At 40.9% G+C, this 16613-nt stretch overlaps 1 protein-coding gene across 1 annotated transcript; it reads right to left on the bottom strand.

Annotated features, from left to right (window-relative positions):
* Window positions 1–9432: 9432 nt before the first annotated feature.
* On the bottom strand, window positions 9433–11646 carry LOC109421932 (leucine-rich repeat-containing protein 47). Its single transcript, XM_062859679.1, has 3 exons — window positions 10933–11646; window positions 10697–10832; window positions 9433–10632 (listed from the first exon to the last, which is right to left on the bottom strand). The coding sequence occupies exons 1-3, from the start codon at window positions 11413–11415 to the stop codon at window positions 9647–9649; spliced, it is 1605 nt and encodes a 534-aa protein (XP_062715663.1). The 5' UTR covers window positions 11416–11646; the 3' UTR covers window positions 9433–9646.
* Between the last annotated feature and the right edge of the window lie 4967 nt (window positions 11647–16613).

The following is a 16613-nucleotide window of genomic DNA, read 5'->3' as shown; positions in this document are numbered from 1 at the left end:
AAGATGCCATTTGATAGAAAACTCAATAATCTTTCGAATAAGGGCAAAAAAAACTGCGATAAGTTTGACCATTTTCAAGTTATGGCCAGGCAATAAGAATAAAAAACATGGGAAGTCCAATAACTCCGTAACGGTTGAGATTTGACCATACGCGTAGAACAATTTTTTTCACCATTCATGGTCCTCTATCACCCATTAAAAAGTTTGCACTCAGGAACCTAACACCTCCTCCTCTCCTCTTCTTGGCGTAACGTCCTCACTGGGACAAAGCCTGCTTCTCAGCTTAGTGTTCTATGAGCACTTCCACAGTTATTAACTGAGAGCTTCCTCTGCCAATGGCCATTTTGCATGTGTATATCGTGTGGCAGGCACGAAGATACTCTATGTCCAAGGAAGTCAAGGAAATTTCCTTTTCGAAAAGATCCTGGACCGACCGGGAATCGAACCCGTCATCCTCAGCATGGTCATGCTGAATAACCGTGCGTTTACCGCCTCGGCTATATGGGCCCTAGGAACCTAACACCCTGTATTTTTATATTATCGATTACGTAATTTAACAAAACAATTTCTCTCAAGAGAAAAATTCAAAAAATGATGTAATCTTTTATAAATTTCCATACAAACTTCAAACAAGTTTAGCATCGTCCAAATGTTAACGGATTGAGCTTAAAATATGACCGGAGTATCGTGGCGTAATATAATTATATTAACCGAAATGAGAAGGGTGCCTATCGAACTTTTTACATGTGGTTTTTCCATACCAGCTGGAGCCACCCTATCTTACTTCGGGAATTTCTCCAGAGATCATTTGGCGTTTTTCTGCAGGTTCACAGATTTCTTCAGGGATTTCTTCATATATTATTTCCAGAATTCCGCTTGAGATTTCTCCAATAATTCCATCTGAAATCGTTCGAAGTATTTCTGTAGGAATGTCTTCCAAAAAGTCTTTTAGAAAATTTTACCAGAGATTATTCAAAAATGAATCCAATAATTTCTTAAAAGTTTTGTATAAAAATCCTGTAGGAGTTCATCTAAGTATTTCTTCATTAATTCGTCCAGAAATTACTGCAGACACGAATTTCTTCAGATTTTTTTATCCAGGGATTCCTACAAAAATTTTTTTTCGGAATTAGCTAAGAAAGCTCTCCTGAGATTCCCCAAGGAATTCCTCATCTGCCGGTGGACGCATAAATGTCACATGTGCAAAAACAGACAATCGGGAAAATCGCGTCCAAAGTTCGAAAAAGTAAATTGTCTCAACTATGAAGCATAAATGACGAATCGTGTTCTAACATCAACCAATTTTGAATTTGAGCACTAATTTTTGTTTTAGAGCTATTTTAAAATTTCATAGGTTTTCCAATGAAGCGTGACACTTATGCGTCCACTTTTCAGAATGTGACAAATCGGCGTTGCATTTTTTCAACAATTTTCGGAATAAACTACCTTTTTATATTTCCCTATATGATAGTACACCATGATACATGGTCATGGGCTGCAAAATCTCAATATTGCCAAAAATGCACATGTGACAATTATGCTTCCACCGGCAGTCATGGGGTTTCTTCACCAATTCAGGCCAAACATGTCTAAAGGTCCTATCTGCAGAAGAGGGTCTCTCTTTGGTTTCCTTTCCTTTCGTTAAGGCTCAAATAACCATCATTCAGTCATCAGCAATAATCAATTTTTCAAAAGCAGTTTTTTTCCTCTAAGTCACAAATCCATCATTGAAAATTATTTCACTGTTATCCAGATGGTGGCCAGAGTGCAGTGATAAATTGTTATTAACATTGGTTGAGATTCCAGCGAGAAAACTGCTTTTGAGTTTTTGCTAAACGATGATGGTTTGTTTCCTCTTAATATTTCAGCTGTTTATTTGTATTTATGATTGTCTCCTTGCATTGAACGATGGTCAAAACAATCGTCTTTGGATTTGTACTGCAAAAATAGTTGAAAAGTGTACCATTACATTGCAATAATCGAAAGAGAAAGTGAACAAAGAGGGCCTGAGAGGATGCAGATAGGACCTACTGAAATGTTTGGCCTGAATTCATCCAAGGATTTCTTTCAGGGATTCATCCGTAAATTGTTTTCTTGATATTTTTCAGGAACAACATCCAGGATTATTATATATATATGCCCATATAGCCGAGGCGGTAAATGCACGGGTATTCAGCATGACTGTTACAAACGCGAAGCGTGAAGTACATTTGAATCCACACAATTCGGAACGAATTCCTTTCCAACCATTTCCTACAGCTAACCAAGCGAGCCGCATCATAAAACCCCAATCAAATTCGAACAATCATGACCTACAACAATATAATAGGGCCCGCGATTATAAACGTAGATCAGAGCGGCAATGTTTATCAGCATAACGAAGCAAAAGCTATGCGGCTGAGGGACTCGACTGACTTTGAGCAGCATGATAAAATAAACAATCTGAAGCGACACCCGATGGAGACCATACCAATAGCCTAGCAGATCAGTAGCATTCTAAATGTAATCAAAATCCATCATTGAACTTGATCTTGAAAATTAGGCCAGCTGAGCATCGGGATCGTGCAAAATATGAATGGTAGATCTAATTCTGTACAAATACAATCAAATCATGTAGCTAGAGAGATTGCTCAAATTCAGGAAAATTCTCTCTTCGGAGAAGAAAATATTTCTCCTGTGAAAACACGAAAAACCATGTACCCGCGAAAGATCATTCTAGAAATCTGGCCGCTCATATATTCATGTTAAAACACGTACTGAAAGTGTAAATGTGTAGATCGTAACGAGAGCCGCTATTTCATCATTTTTTCAGGAAAGATCATGTGATCATATGTAATTTTTGGTAGGCCCTGCGGCTATAAAAGAGGAAGATCAATAAAGACGACAGTCAGTTTTGTTTTTGGACTCCACACTGGATACCTCCCGGATAAGTATTTTGCTACTCAAATTCCTTTGATCCTGAACTTGCACTTGCGAAGCTTAAATTATTCTGATCACTTGATTGGATAATTCAATCCTTCTAAAGTGTTGATATTTAGAATCGTGGAAGTCAAAATCATTGGATCGGTCAAACTTTTTCTCACTCTGGTAAGCCAAGGTTCCGAATGCGAGAAACGTTGGCATGAATCTAGAAAAGGCCAGTTCGATTTAGATTCAAGTGTGAAGGCATTTATTTCTCACTCTGGTACGCCAAGGTTCCGAATGCGAGTAACGTTGGCATGAGTCTAGAAAGGCCTAAATCCTATCACACACGATTTGGACGTTCGATTTTAACTATTCTCCTTTTTGAACCTCCTACCCTGAGTGAGTAGTATCGGTGTTCGAAAGTAACGCGTTCCGTCTAGTCTGTTGGTTGGTACGCACGGAATGTAATACTGTATCCCTTCGCAACGGTACCGTGAAACGATTGTGGGTTTCGTCATCCTGATCATCGTCGATTCATCATCGCGATAGCTGTGGACAAAAGTGCATCTGGATCGTGCTGCCAATTGGAAGATTGCGCCCCGGTGCCAACGTCAACAATGACCATGCTGAGGGTGACGGGTTCGATTCCCGGTCGGTCCAGGATCTTTTTGTAAAGAAAATTTCCTTGACTTCCTTGGGCATAGAGCATCTTCGTGCCTGCCACACGATATACACATGCAAAATGGTCATTGGCAGAGGAAGCTCTCAGTTAATAACTGTGGAAGTGCTCATAGAACACTAAGCTGAGAAGCAGGTTTTGTCCCAGTGAGGACGTTACGCCAAGAAGAGAGAGAGAGAGAGAGAGAGAGAGAGAGAGAGATCCAGGATTATTTTAAAAATGCCTCCAAGAACTTTTTTTGGGATTCCTTCAGGAATTTCTCCTGGAATTCTTTCAGACACTCCTCCAGGTACAGTTTAGAGAAAGTGCCTCTATGTACTCTTTGTAGTATTCCTTCAGAATTTCCTCAGCTGATTCAGCAATTTCTTCAGTGCTCCCTTCTGAGATTTCTTCTGAAACTGCTCCAAGAATTCCCTCAGAAATTGATCTTTGAATTTCTTCAGGAAGTCTTCCTGGGATTCCTCCAAGAATTCCTCAAGGGATTCAGAAATTACCCCAACAATTCTTATAGGATTCCTCTGGGAATTCCTGCTTGGATTCCTCTAAAAATTCCTACAGGGATTCGTCCGGGAATTCTTCTAGAGATTCCATTAAGAATTCCTACAGGTATTCCTCTAGAGATACCTCAAGGAATTTCTTTAGAGATTCCTCCACGGATTCATCCAGGAGTTTCTTTAGAGATTCCTCCACGGATTCTTCCTGAAAGTGCTCCAGCGGTTCTTCGAGGCAATCCTCCAGGAATTCCTTCAGGGACTTCTCCAGAGATTCCTCATGGCATTATTACAGAGATTCCTCTGGAGATTTCTCAAGGCATTCCTCCAGGAGTTTTTCCAGGATTCCAGGGCCTTCTCCAGGAATACCTTTAAGAATTCCACTAGGAAATCTTCCAGGGATTCCTTCAGAAATTTCACCAGGAATTCCTCCTGAAGTTTATCTTGGAAAGGTTCTAAGAATCCCTCCAGGGATTCCTGCATGAATTTCTCCTGAAATCGCTCTAGAAATTTCTTCAAGGATTTCTTCAGGAATCCTGCAGGAAATGCTCCAGGGATTCCTTCAGAAATTGTCCCAGGAATTTATCCAAGAGTTATTCCATGCATTCCTCTAGAACACAGGTTCCCAAACTTTCATGTGCACGACCCCCTTTGGCCAGCAGACGTACTTTTCGCGACCCCCCATAGAAATTCTCTCATTTGTTGTCTGTTACAGAAAAATATTCGACTGTCCCTCGCGATCCCCTGGATGAAGGCCAGCGACCCCCTGGGGGGTTGCGACCCACAGTTTGGGAAACCATGCTCTAGAATTTCATCCAGGCATTTTTCCAGGGACTCCTCCAGGAATTCCACCAAGCATTCCGCCAGGAATTACCCCTGCTATTTCTTCAGAAATTCCTACAGCAATTTCTCCAGAAAATCCTCACTGGATTCCTTCAGAAATTCTTTTAGGAGTTTATCCAGGGATTTCCGCGGGAAACCCTTTCAGCATACGCGCCAACTTGTGACGTAGTTGGGGGGGGGGGGGGGGGCGAGGCCTCTCAAAATCAACCAAATCCGTAAAATTTCGACGCAGTTCATCTAGTTTAGGCATATTTGTGTGAAAACTAGTGCATTGAGCTAAAAAAAGTTGAATTTTGTCCAATTTTGGAGAGCTTCGCCCCCCCAACTACGTCACAAGTTGGCGCCTATGCCTTTCAGGGTTTTCTCCAGGAATTTATCCAGAGATTCTCTAGAAATTTCTTCAGAGATTCCTGGAGATTTATCCAGAAATTCTCTAGGATTTTTTTCAGAAATTTCTCCAGTGATTCCTCTTAGGGTTCTTCCAGAGACTTCTGCAGGAATTCCTCCAGAAATTCCTCTAAAGATTCCTCCAGCAATTCAGTTTAAAATTTTCATTTTCAATGAGTGGAATTCAACGTGAATTTTGAAAATTCTCAACTGAGGGATCAACAAAAAAAATATTCTGATGAATGATTTTTTTCACTTATTCATTCATTTTTCTGTCACTGACAATTTTCACTGAGAAATATAACTAGACCGTAACTCCCGATTATACTTTCAATCACCTCAAAACTTGTGTATAGTAGTTAATTAGAATATTAATTATTTGCTCTATTTGTCCATTGAGTCGGATTGTGCGTCTCTTAATAGAAATTGGACATTTTACGACGTGCTACTCGTAGCTAGCAATTTCTAAATGTTGTACATACGTCTCTATTAATGAAATTGAATTGTTCTCAGTTGTAAGGTTATCCAAATCTCTGAATTTGTTAATGTTAAGTTCTTTCATTAAAATAGTGTTATTGACTACAGAAAAATAAATTGAATTGAACAATTATAAAATATTCGTGATTGAGAATTGAATGGAAAAAGAGAGGCATTCAGCTGACAATGAATGTGGCCAAACTCGAATGAAAAAATGAGAATGTCAATCATCATTTGCAATCTTCGATTTTTTTACACTCTGATTCAGGGATTCTTCCAGGGATAGTTCCTCTTGGGATTCCTTCTGGGATTCCGACAGGAATTTGTCCACAAGTTCCTCCAGGCTGTCCTGCTGAGGTTCCTCTAGAGCAGTGGTGCTCAGGCTGAAGGATACCGCGGGCCAAATTTACAATTCGGGATCGACCGGCGGGCCGCATAGAATATCGATGAACGAAAACATGGAAAAGAATTATTTTACAACACATTTATTGGAAATCTTAACCGTTCAGAACTTGTGTAAGGGTCAAACTTGATTCATGTTGTTTTTATTTTTCGCTAAGTGACAAAAATTGACTAATAACTGAGGTTCTACAATATATTTAGCAGAACTTTAAGTTTTTTTTGTATTTTAAGGAAAACAAAACACAATTTAGATTCATAGGCTTGCTTTAGAAAAATGTTTGAGTTTCAAATTGAAATTTAAACAAATAATTTAGAAGTCGCCCCTAGATTGCCTTGAAGCCACTTCAGAAATTTCTCATGCAACTTTTATATGAATTTCTTCTGAATCGCTCCAAAAATGCTGGATCTTCTTTTGAACTTTATTCTGGAGTTGGTACAGAAGATTTTCAAGCAGTTTCTTTAACGGCGCAGTATCATAACGTCCGAGGCCATAATGTCCCAGGGCCTTATGGCGCATTTTTTCGGGGCATAACGTCCAAACATACAAGTATGCCACGAAGTCCAAGGAAAGAAGGCACATAGGATATTATGACGCACCTAAACTTTTGGACGTTATTTCGCAAAAAAACGCGATTTAACGACCGGGACAGTATGGCCTCGGACGTTGTGATCCGGCCCCTTCTTTAACAGCTTATCTTGAAATTGCTTATTCAGAAATTTTTCTGGAGCTTATTTTAGTATTTCTAGAATTCCCTTGGACCTCATCCAAGAACTTTTCTTGAATTAACCTTTGGAATTGCTCTGAAGTTACTTCACGAATTTTTCATGAATCTTTTCCAAGTATTTCTTCTAGAATAGCTTCCGGATTTTTCCTGAAGCTTCTCTAGAAATTTTCCTGGTGTTTTTTGAAGACTTTAGTGAAGTATTTCCATAAGTCTCTTCTGGACTTGCAGCTAAAGATTTTTATTAAAGTCTTTTAAAAATATCTTGAAGTTTTCTATGAACTTCAACATAAACCAGAATGTTTCATGAATATTTCCCAAAGTGTCTCCAGGAATGCTCCTTATGCTGCTATTGAAATTTATCCTAAAGATGCTTCGGATTTTTTCTGCTTGAGATTCTTTACAATTATATCTGACCGTTTCTTAAAAATTATCTTTTAAAGTTGCTTCCAGATTATTGTTCAGATTTTCCTCAGGCTTTGCTGCAATTGATCCTGAAATCTTGTTTGAAGTTTTCAGAATATATTTTGTTGCTCCATGAATTTCTTCTAAAGTTGTTTGAGATATTTCAGCAATAGTGGCACCGTGGCACCAGAACTATTTTTTTCGTGACTGGTTTTGGGGCTTGGCTATACGACGCCGGAATATTTCGAAGTCGTGAGTTCGAATCTTACCGGAACGGATTGTTCTTTTTGTATTTTTAACACTTTATTTGTGTTGAACACTGTGAACATTGATCAGCTAAATTTTTTTGTTCGATTTCTTAAGTTATTCCAAAAAATCGTTCAAAAATGTCTGTACGTCGAAAAGTACTCCGCGGGCCGCATCTTAAGGCTTGGAGGGCCGCATGCGGCCCGCGGGCCGCAGGATGAGCACCACTGCTCTAGAGATTGCTTCAGGGATTCCTACACGTTTTTTTTTCAAGAATTCTTCCAAGAATTTCTCTAGGGATTTCTCAAGAGGTTTCTTCAGACATTTCTCCAGGAAACCCTCCCAGATTTCCTCTAGGGAATCCTCAAGAAATTCATCCAGGGATTCTTTCAGGATTTCTTCCAGGGTTTGCCCCAAGAATTCATCCAGGAATTTCTCCTAAAATTTCTCCAGGGATTCCTCCAAGGCACAGAGAACAGACGTTTAAGCTCGAACAAAAACACGTCGAAATCGCGTGTAAAGGATTTAAGTGTACCTCAACGCCGCCAACGGAGACTGCCCCACATATAAAGTCGATTTGACCCCACGATGGCAGTGTTCATCGTTAAAATACACTACCCAAGCAACACACATGGTTACAAAACAGTGACGGCAGCGTATGTAAGGGTTGCACAGAAGTTACTGTGACTTACTGCGCAACCCTTAAATACGCTGCCGTCACTGTTTTGTAACCATGTGTGTTGCTTGGGTAGCCCACAAAGCGACACGAGCGCGAAACGGCCAAAAACGGCGAACACTGGAAACAAAAATGACAACACAATAATATAAGTGATGGGACGCTGGCGCCACCCACCGGGGGCATAACCACATACTCTAATATGACCGTTACAAAGTTTTACACAAGGCAGTAAGCAAAGATAGACGTCTGTTCTCTGTGTCCAAGGTTTTGTTCGGGTATTCCTGTAGGAATTCTTCCACGGATTCATCGAATTGCTCCGGGAATTCTACCAGAGGTCCCTCCCAGAATTCCTCTAGACATTCCAGTAGGAATTCTGAAATCATTCAAAGGGCTTTTCCGTCTGTCTAAACTGATAGTTAAAAATAAATAAATAAATCCACCAGAAATTTATCCAGGGGTTGCTACTGGCATTCATCTAGCAATTTCTCCAAGGATGCCACCAGGAAATCCTACAATTATTCCTTCAGAAAGACTTCCAGGCATTTCTACAAGAATTCCTCTAGTGATTTCTCCAGATATACTTTTAGAAATTCCTCCAGAACTTTCACCAAGGATTCTGCCAAGAATTTGTCCAAAAGTTCCTCCAGCGATTCCTCTAGGAGTTGCTTCAGTAACTTCTCCAGCAATTCCTCCAAGTATTCATCCAGAAATTTGTCTAGGAACCTCTCCAGGGATTCCTCAAGCGATTTCTTCAGAAATTTCTCCAGGAATTGCTCCCATAATTGTTCTAAGGATTCCCCCAGGAATTCCTTCAGAGTTTGCTCCAGGAATTCCTGTAGTGGTTCCTTCAGAAATTCCTCTCGGGATCTTTTCAAAAATTTATTCAGGAGTACGATCAGAAATTTCAGAAATCCGTCCATCATCTTTCCCAGGGATTCACCTAAGAATTCGTTCTTCGATTCTTTCAGGGATACATCCTGTGATTCTTTCACAGTCACTGGATTTACTTTAAACATACCTCTACAATTTCGAGGAACAAAATCAACAAGACGGATGAGCCACGTGGAGTTATAAAAAGGAGTTTTCGGAACGATTTTCTGGCGATTTTATTCACGGCTTTCCATGCTTAAGTTGCTGAATAAATCTTGGGATGTGATATCTAGCTACTCCGGAATTTCTGAATTGAAACAGTTTGCAGATGTTTCGAAAAATTGTAATGCTTCGCAGTAAATTCTCGAATCGTTGTAACAACAGTGATTATTAATTATTAGTAGTACTGATACTTCGTGGCTTTGGGTATGTGTTCGTTGTGAAATGTTAACTTAAATAGCAGGTAATTTTCAATTCAATTACTTATCAAACATGTGGTAGAGAGGTTTTAGGTAACAAAAACATCCGGTTCTTTCGTGTCTCACTTGAACTCGACGTCGATCTTCTCCTCCTCGGGGAAAACCAAATCCGCTCGGCCCGGGAAGACCGAGTGGAAGTTCCCTTCGGCATCGTACTGTCGAACCTGCTCGATGACCATCTCCACCGATCGGTCGTAAGTCAAGACAGTGGTCGATGGCCCCTTTGCTCCCTTCGCTTTCTTCTTCCCCTCTGGCGCAGCTCGACTCACCTGAACATCCATCAGGATCATCTTCTTGATGAGTGCCACCATAACCCGATGGCAGACTTCCAAGCTAACGGAACTGGTCACCTCGAGCAGCATTTGCTTGGTCTCCGGCGATATTTTCGTTTCGTCGCAGTTCGTCAACGGTGGCAGACTGATCACTTTCTCCTCGTCATCGAAGAAAACAAAAACTTTTCCCTCCAGAAGGTTGATGAATTTGTACACACCGGAGTAGGTGCTCCGTTTCTTCTCCTTTCGAATGATCTCCGCCTGCTGCTTCAATCCGTCGTAATACTTGGCCGCCGTTGATTTGACCTTCGCTCCCAGAGGCGTAATCTCGATCTGTTCGGCTAGGTCCGCTCGGTAGCGGATGTTTCCCTTGATTTTGGCCAAATCATGGGTAGCAATGGTGGCCAATTCGCGCTTCCCGCACTCGTTGTCGTGGAGGTCATTCTGCAGCTGAAGGAATTTCTTCATGTTGCCCACGTCGAAGTCCCGCACGATGCAATGGGCTACGTATGGTCGCAGAGATTTCGCTTCCGCTGTGAAGCTCACTTTACGACCATCTTCCGGCGCTTTGATAATTGTGATTCGCTGTCGAACGTCCACCACTTCCGGCGCTGGTTCCGGCTCTGGAAGACTGTTTTCGGCATTGGTGTCGGTTTCGGACTTAGGAGCGACGTAGCCGTTCTTTTCCACGTAATCTAGGACCTGTTTGCTGCGACATTGCTCCACCAGCTTCTTCAATCGTTTGTCCTTCAGGGGGTTGTCCTTGAGATTGATTTCTGGGAAAGAAAAAGGTAAAAGTTGTGTTCAATTGCTCTCATTACTTGAACTCTAGCTTCTCACCTTTCAACTTTGGACATTTGACCAAAAATTTTGGAGCCAATTCAATTTTGTTATCAGCCACGTTCAACGTCTTCAGGCTCGTTTGATTGACCAACGTCACCGGAATTTCTTTGATGTGATTTTTCTCCAAGTTTACCTGCAATAGTACGAAAGTATTTTTATCTGTTTTATATGTGCCTCCCAGAATTCCATTCCGCGGAATTTCAAGTGACAAGTTTAAGGGGGATGACGCTCACCTCTGCCAGATGTTGTGCCTCCTTTCCGCACGGTAGCACCGGGAATTCCTCCAGCTGGTTCGAGGACAAGTTGCACACCGTCAACCACTCCAGCTGGCCCAGATCCACCTGCTTGAGCTTGTTCCCCGATAGATTGATCGTCGTCAGTGCTTTCAGCTGTCCCAACTCAATCGGGAGCGTCTCAATCTGATTGCCGGACAAATCCAGCACCTTGAGCGCCGCCAATCGTCCAATCTCCACCGGTACCGACGCGATTTGGTTCCGGAACAGAATCAACGACTGCAGATGTTCCAGATTGGCAATCTTGGGTGAAATGTCCCGCAGCGGTGTATCGTTGATGTCCAGCAGGTTGAGGGCACTCAGCTGGTAAACGGTCTCGTCCAGGTTGCCGTCGTTCTCCTCGAATCGCTTTCGGATGGCAGCCCCCGAGAGCACCAGCTCCCGGCGGTTTTCCTCCTTGGCCAGCTGCACTTCGTGCCACATATCGATATAGTCTGAATGTCTTGCTAGTTTTGATGACGATGTTTATTAATATTAACCAACCACACAAGATGATGAAATTAGATTATAGACTATGACGCGATTTTGTGCAACTTGGCGACGACGAGAGCTCAGCGAACGGGAACGAACTTGCACTAATCTGCGCGGAAATATTTTGGGAAGAAAAGCGGGGTGTGCACCATGCGGCAGAACGTAAACAACACTGTCGCCGATCACGGACGCGGTTTTGTTTTGAAGTTTTGTACTAAAATAATGAAGTTTCGTTCCAGGGATGTACTCAGACCCAAGATTTCTTTAAAAATAAAACCTAGGATAGGCCATGACAGCGCCGCAGTGCTGCCGCCTGGCGGGAGTCGTATGGCAAACGTGAGAAAAAACGAGACAAAACATGTTTGCTTATACTTCTTCACGCACACGATGACAGATACAAATGGGATTTCCCATTGGAGTGAGTGCAGTTTTGCTGCCGTCAGAGCCAATAGGATACGACAACTAGTCAGTCCAAAAGAGACCTATTTGGGGACCTCCCGCATAGAAATATACAGTTTGGCATAAAGTTCAAACAGCAAACTTCATCCAACTGAAAAGGTTACATTTTCTCGAGGAGTTAAGTTTCAGTGGAACAATATGAACCCCGATAACGAAAACCATCAACAACAGCTTGTGAACATCTTGTTAAGCAGTGACAGTATATTTTAGAGTCCAGACATTGTTGAATAATATGCGAATGCAAACTGGTACGGAATGGTGGTAATATGATGTCACATTATGACAAACTGTTAGTTTTTGAATCGGCACAACACACGCACTAATAGACATTTTACTATACAAAACATTGGTTTAACAGATTGGCAAATGGTTGCCCGTATTTGTATTGATGAGGTTTGGAAAAATGGATTGTTTTGCTTGCGTTTCTTCATTTTTCGCTTAATAATCAATAAAGGTTTATCTAAAAAAAAAATCTCTTCATGACAATATGAAATTTATTTGAATATGCCTGGGGTCGACACTAGTTAATAGGGCACTATAGTTTATCGGAGTGCCCTAATAGAATTAAATTCGCATTTGCTTGCTTTTTATAAGAAAATCGTTCTTTATTCGAGTTTATTATATTTTCGGGAAAGGTCCACGCAAAAAAATCCGTTCCGATATACGTGCACTCCCAATCACGGCAACGGGAACAAACGGGAACTATGCATAGCAACGATAACAACAATAAGAAATGTACACCGTGAACTAGATTTCACGTTTTCTAGAACGCCCATATTGACAGCTGGAACTAGTTCCAGTTCACGGTGTATATTTGCTTCTTATATTCGCATTTGTTTGTTCACGTTTATCAGAACGGTTTTCTGAGCGTGTCCTTTTCAAAAGTTACGGCAGTTTTTCTCCTACACTGAAATAAATTTTGTTGTGTAAACTACCGATTCCATAGTAAAATTACTAACCGTACCTATGATTCTCAACCGACAACAATTTCCAGTTAATTCTACTAAAACACTGTCAACTTAACTAGCAGTGCAGTTAACATTACTAAAAATAATCTTAATTTAACAAATGAGCATCGTATTTTTAACCACACTGTGTTGTAAAATGCGTGTCCAGGAAAAATTAACAATGTTTTCTTGTTGAGACGACTACGCTTTTAGATGAATTTACTACAATGCATTGTAATTTCAAGCATATTTCAGTTACCTTAACAGATTTTGTTGTCGGTTGAGAATCATAGGTACGGTTAGTAATTTTACTATGGAATCGGTAGTTTACACAACAAAATTTATTTCAGTGTATGCCGTGGCTGGACGAGTTGGTCCAAAACATGATGGAAACAAATTCCAAATTCCGCCTCGCTAGTTGGCCAAAGCAAACCCGAGGACTCTTCCCTGGAGGATTGGAATACGAACAACTCAATGCCAATCCGGGCAAATAGGAATGTGTAAGGTGAGTAGGGTTTCAAGCTTTCATTTTGTTGGTTGATTTTATAGGTTGGTTTTAGCTCTGTCCATTATCTTTCGATTGCAGGTGCAAAAATACATCGGAATTTTCCGCACTGTTGCTGAAGCAAGTGACCCGCTTAAGTCTCTAGCGCACCTGGGTGATTACAACCTCGGTTACAACCAACAACAGAGTGGAAACAACCGAAGGAAGATGAAAGCTAAGCAACTCCCTACAATCTTTCGGACCGCTTCCGACGGAGACCTCGATGGAGACAACATCTAGATCAGCAGCATTAGCTTCTGGGACTTGTTTAGCTAATCGTCCATATCGGCACATCCGAGGTGCAGCAAATGTCGACCAGGAGCAAGAAACCATCCAGAAGTTTATCATTCTTTTTCGTGTTTATTTATTAATGTTCCGTTGTTCGAGTTCGGAAAAATATGTCGTGCGTGATGATATATGATGTCTTGATTGTTCTATGTACATAATGCAATAAACAGTATTTTTTTTTTATTTATTATTTTTACATTACAGGCTGGACCTCATTATCCGGAGCCGTGTTCTAAAACTTCTCAAACATTCATAGCAAACGGAATAATGCTGTACAAAGATGAAATTGTGATTGATTACTTATAAAACTTTTTAACTACATGCCAAAGTTTCAGCTTCATGCATCATTCCGTTCGTAAGATATATGCTTGAGCAGTTTCAGAATGCGACTTCGGATAACCAGAGTCCAGCTTGTTTTTATTATTATACCCAGGTAACCACTAAGCACTGATATAAGTGGTATAGAGGCACTTCAACAGCTTTTCAGTGCCAACAGGCTCTAAAGAAGGTTTTCAAATGCTTATAGGCCTTGTAAATCGTAAGCATTGAAATAAGCCGTATATGGGTATATAACGCTATCTTGAAGTGCTTGTTAGCCCTGTGCTTTCAAGCCTAGTTAGACAGCTGTCAGTGCTGTTGAACGGCTTGTCTTACATGACATTTGACATGACATCCATACCAATCAAAATAAATTTCAATCAAACCAAAACTAAAACCGATGAAAGTAAATCTAACATAGAAGAAAGGTTCAGGCCTTCAGGAATTGAAAAAAGTTATTGGCAAGCGGCAGCATGTAGTACACCATGGATTATGATCCCGGTCATAAATCTGACATCGAGATAGATCCCCTTCAAATTTCCAGATGATTCCCAGCTCAACTTCTATCTCCCGCGAATCTTCACGTCATCGATTAGCGCTTCCTCAACTTCAAACTTTAACACCATTGGATTCATCTGAATTAGCAATATTGCTTTTTTCACTGAAATTTTTCCTTGCTTCGCTGAGCAACCTGACATTTCCTTCCAGCGAAGGCTTACGCGATACAGGAAATCATTGAATTTCACACTAACACAGCAGAAAATCTGTCAACAAGACCTCAATACACATGCATTTTCAGCGAAAAACTCTATTTGCGTGACAACAATCCACTCCTATGACTAACGGGCGACCGCCGTCAAATATCAGGATTGCCAACTGCCCGGCGACTGCGGTCAGCTCTCTTTGTCGCCGAATCTGGCGCTGGGTCTTCGGCGCGGAAACCCAAAGGTGGGAATAAAATTTTGGGGTTTGCGCGCAATATCTTTTCCTTTATAGTACAAACAAGCTCTCAGTTTGTTCTATGTAGTAAATTTCCCCTGATATTTCGCTCGCTGTCCTACCTTTCTACCGAAAACAACCCAAATTTATCATCACTCGATCGATCGAATCTGGCTTCGGATCCGATCGTCTTTGTATCTGATTTAAGATCCGTCTGCTACTCCTGGATGGAAAAATCAACAATGCATCGCCTCTTTGCTTCAAATACCATTCTGAGCGTATGAAGTTCACGATGCATTTGTGGAGTATATGGTTAACACGTAGAAATTCAACGCAGGAACATTGAGGACATTGGCCGGAATCTGGATCAAGTAGCAAAAAGATGAACGTCGACGAGAAGTAGAGTAGAAGTAGAAAAGCAAGACAAAAATAGAAGTGTTTTTTTTTTCTTTTTTTATTTACATTTGACATTCCTCTCGTCAGAGACTCGGTACGGGAAGCCGCTTATCAGCCGAATAATACGCCAAAAGTGGCTTTTGAGCAGCCCTATTAGAGGATATAGTTCCAATTAGCTCTGTTGAACATGTTCTATATTCGACTATAGAACCGACTTAATGCCATTTTTACGGCTTAATGGTTACTTGGGTAGTTTATGGTCTTAATGCGAAGGAACGGTATATTATAGGGTTTAAATACAATAAAGCACAATAAGCTTCCAGTTACACATACACTACTCGTTTTCATTTTGAGTTTACTGTCAGACTGTTTTTGAACCGTTTGTCTTACAATGGATTGGATAGAAGAATGGATAGTATGTCCACCTTTTGACAAACTGTGGGCATGAAATTTTGTTCGAGAAAATCGACGATTTTTTATGGTAACTGAACTTAACCGCCTATTCCACATACTGTAATTTTCCCAATTACCATTCACCACACTGTCGAAACAGTTTGTGGTAGTGTTGGTTTATTGTTGCTCTGGATGTTATATGAAATGATTCAGCTATTGTCGCAAGCTGTTGCGGATACTATGGGATACAGTACTTATTATGCGTTGCGCGAAAATTTGTACGCGCAAGCGCCCATACATCTCCGCCTGTAAGAAAAATCATTTTGGTGTTTTCGGCGCAGTATTCCTTGGCCAATTCGCGCACTTATTGTAGAAGACACCATAACGATTAGACATACCAGCGGAGGACTATTAACGATTTTGCACCATTTTCGCTCTCTATTTTCTTGCAACGGGTAATATATTGTTCATAGTTATGCGGGCTTAGACGCGAAAAAACAAGACAGCAAGCTGTGAAATTAGACAGAGAAGTTGCAGGTGTCACATCGTATCCTAGAATAAAACATGTACTATTGTGGATTTACCGGCTACACTGGACGGCGGCTTGCGGTGAAAATTACTATTCTGAGGGTCAATTTAAATACACAACGCCACTAAATTTGTGCAGACTGATTTTCGTTTCAATTCAACAGAATTATGTTTTCAATTTTACCATGGACTCGATTTTCAAATAAAAAACGTCTCTATTGGCAACCGGACTCGAATCAAGAACCTTGACATCACCAGGCTCTCACGCTACCACTCGCCCTGATAAAAATTTCCAATAAAATCACCATAAACTACCATTGAATAATGATAAATTTGAC

This window comes from Aedes albopictus, chromosome 3 (assembly GCF_035046485.1).
Source record: "Aedes albopictus strain Foshan chromosome 3, AalbF5, whole genome shotgun sequence".
Taxonomy (NCBI): Eukaryota; Metazoa; Arthropoda; class Insecta; order Diptera; family Culicidae; genus Aedes; species Aedes albopictus.
The sequence above is the reverse complement of the archived record's forward strand: the minus strand, read 5'-3'. Positions and strand labels throughout refer to the sequence as shown.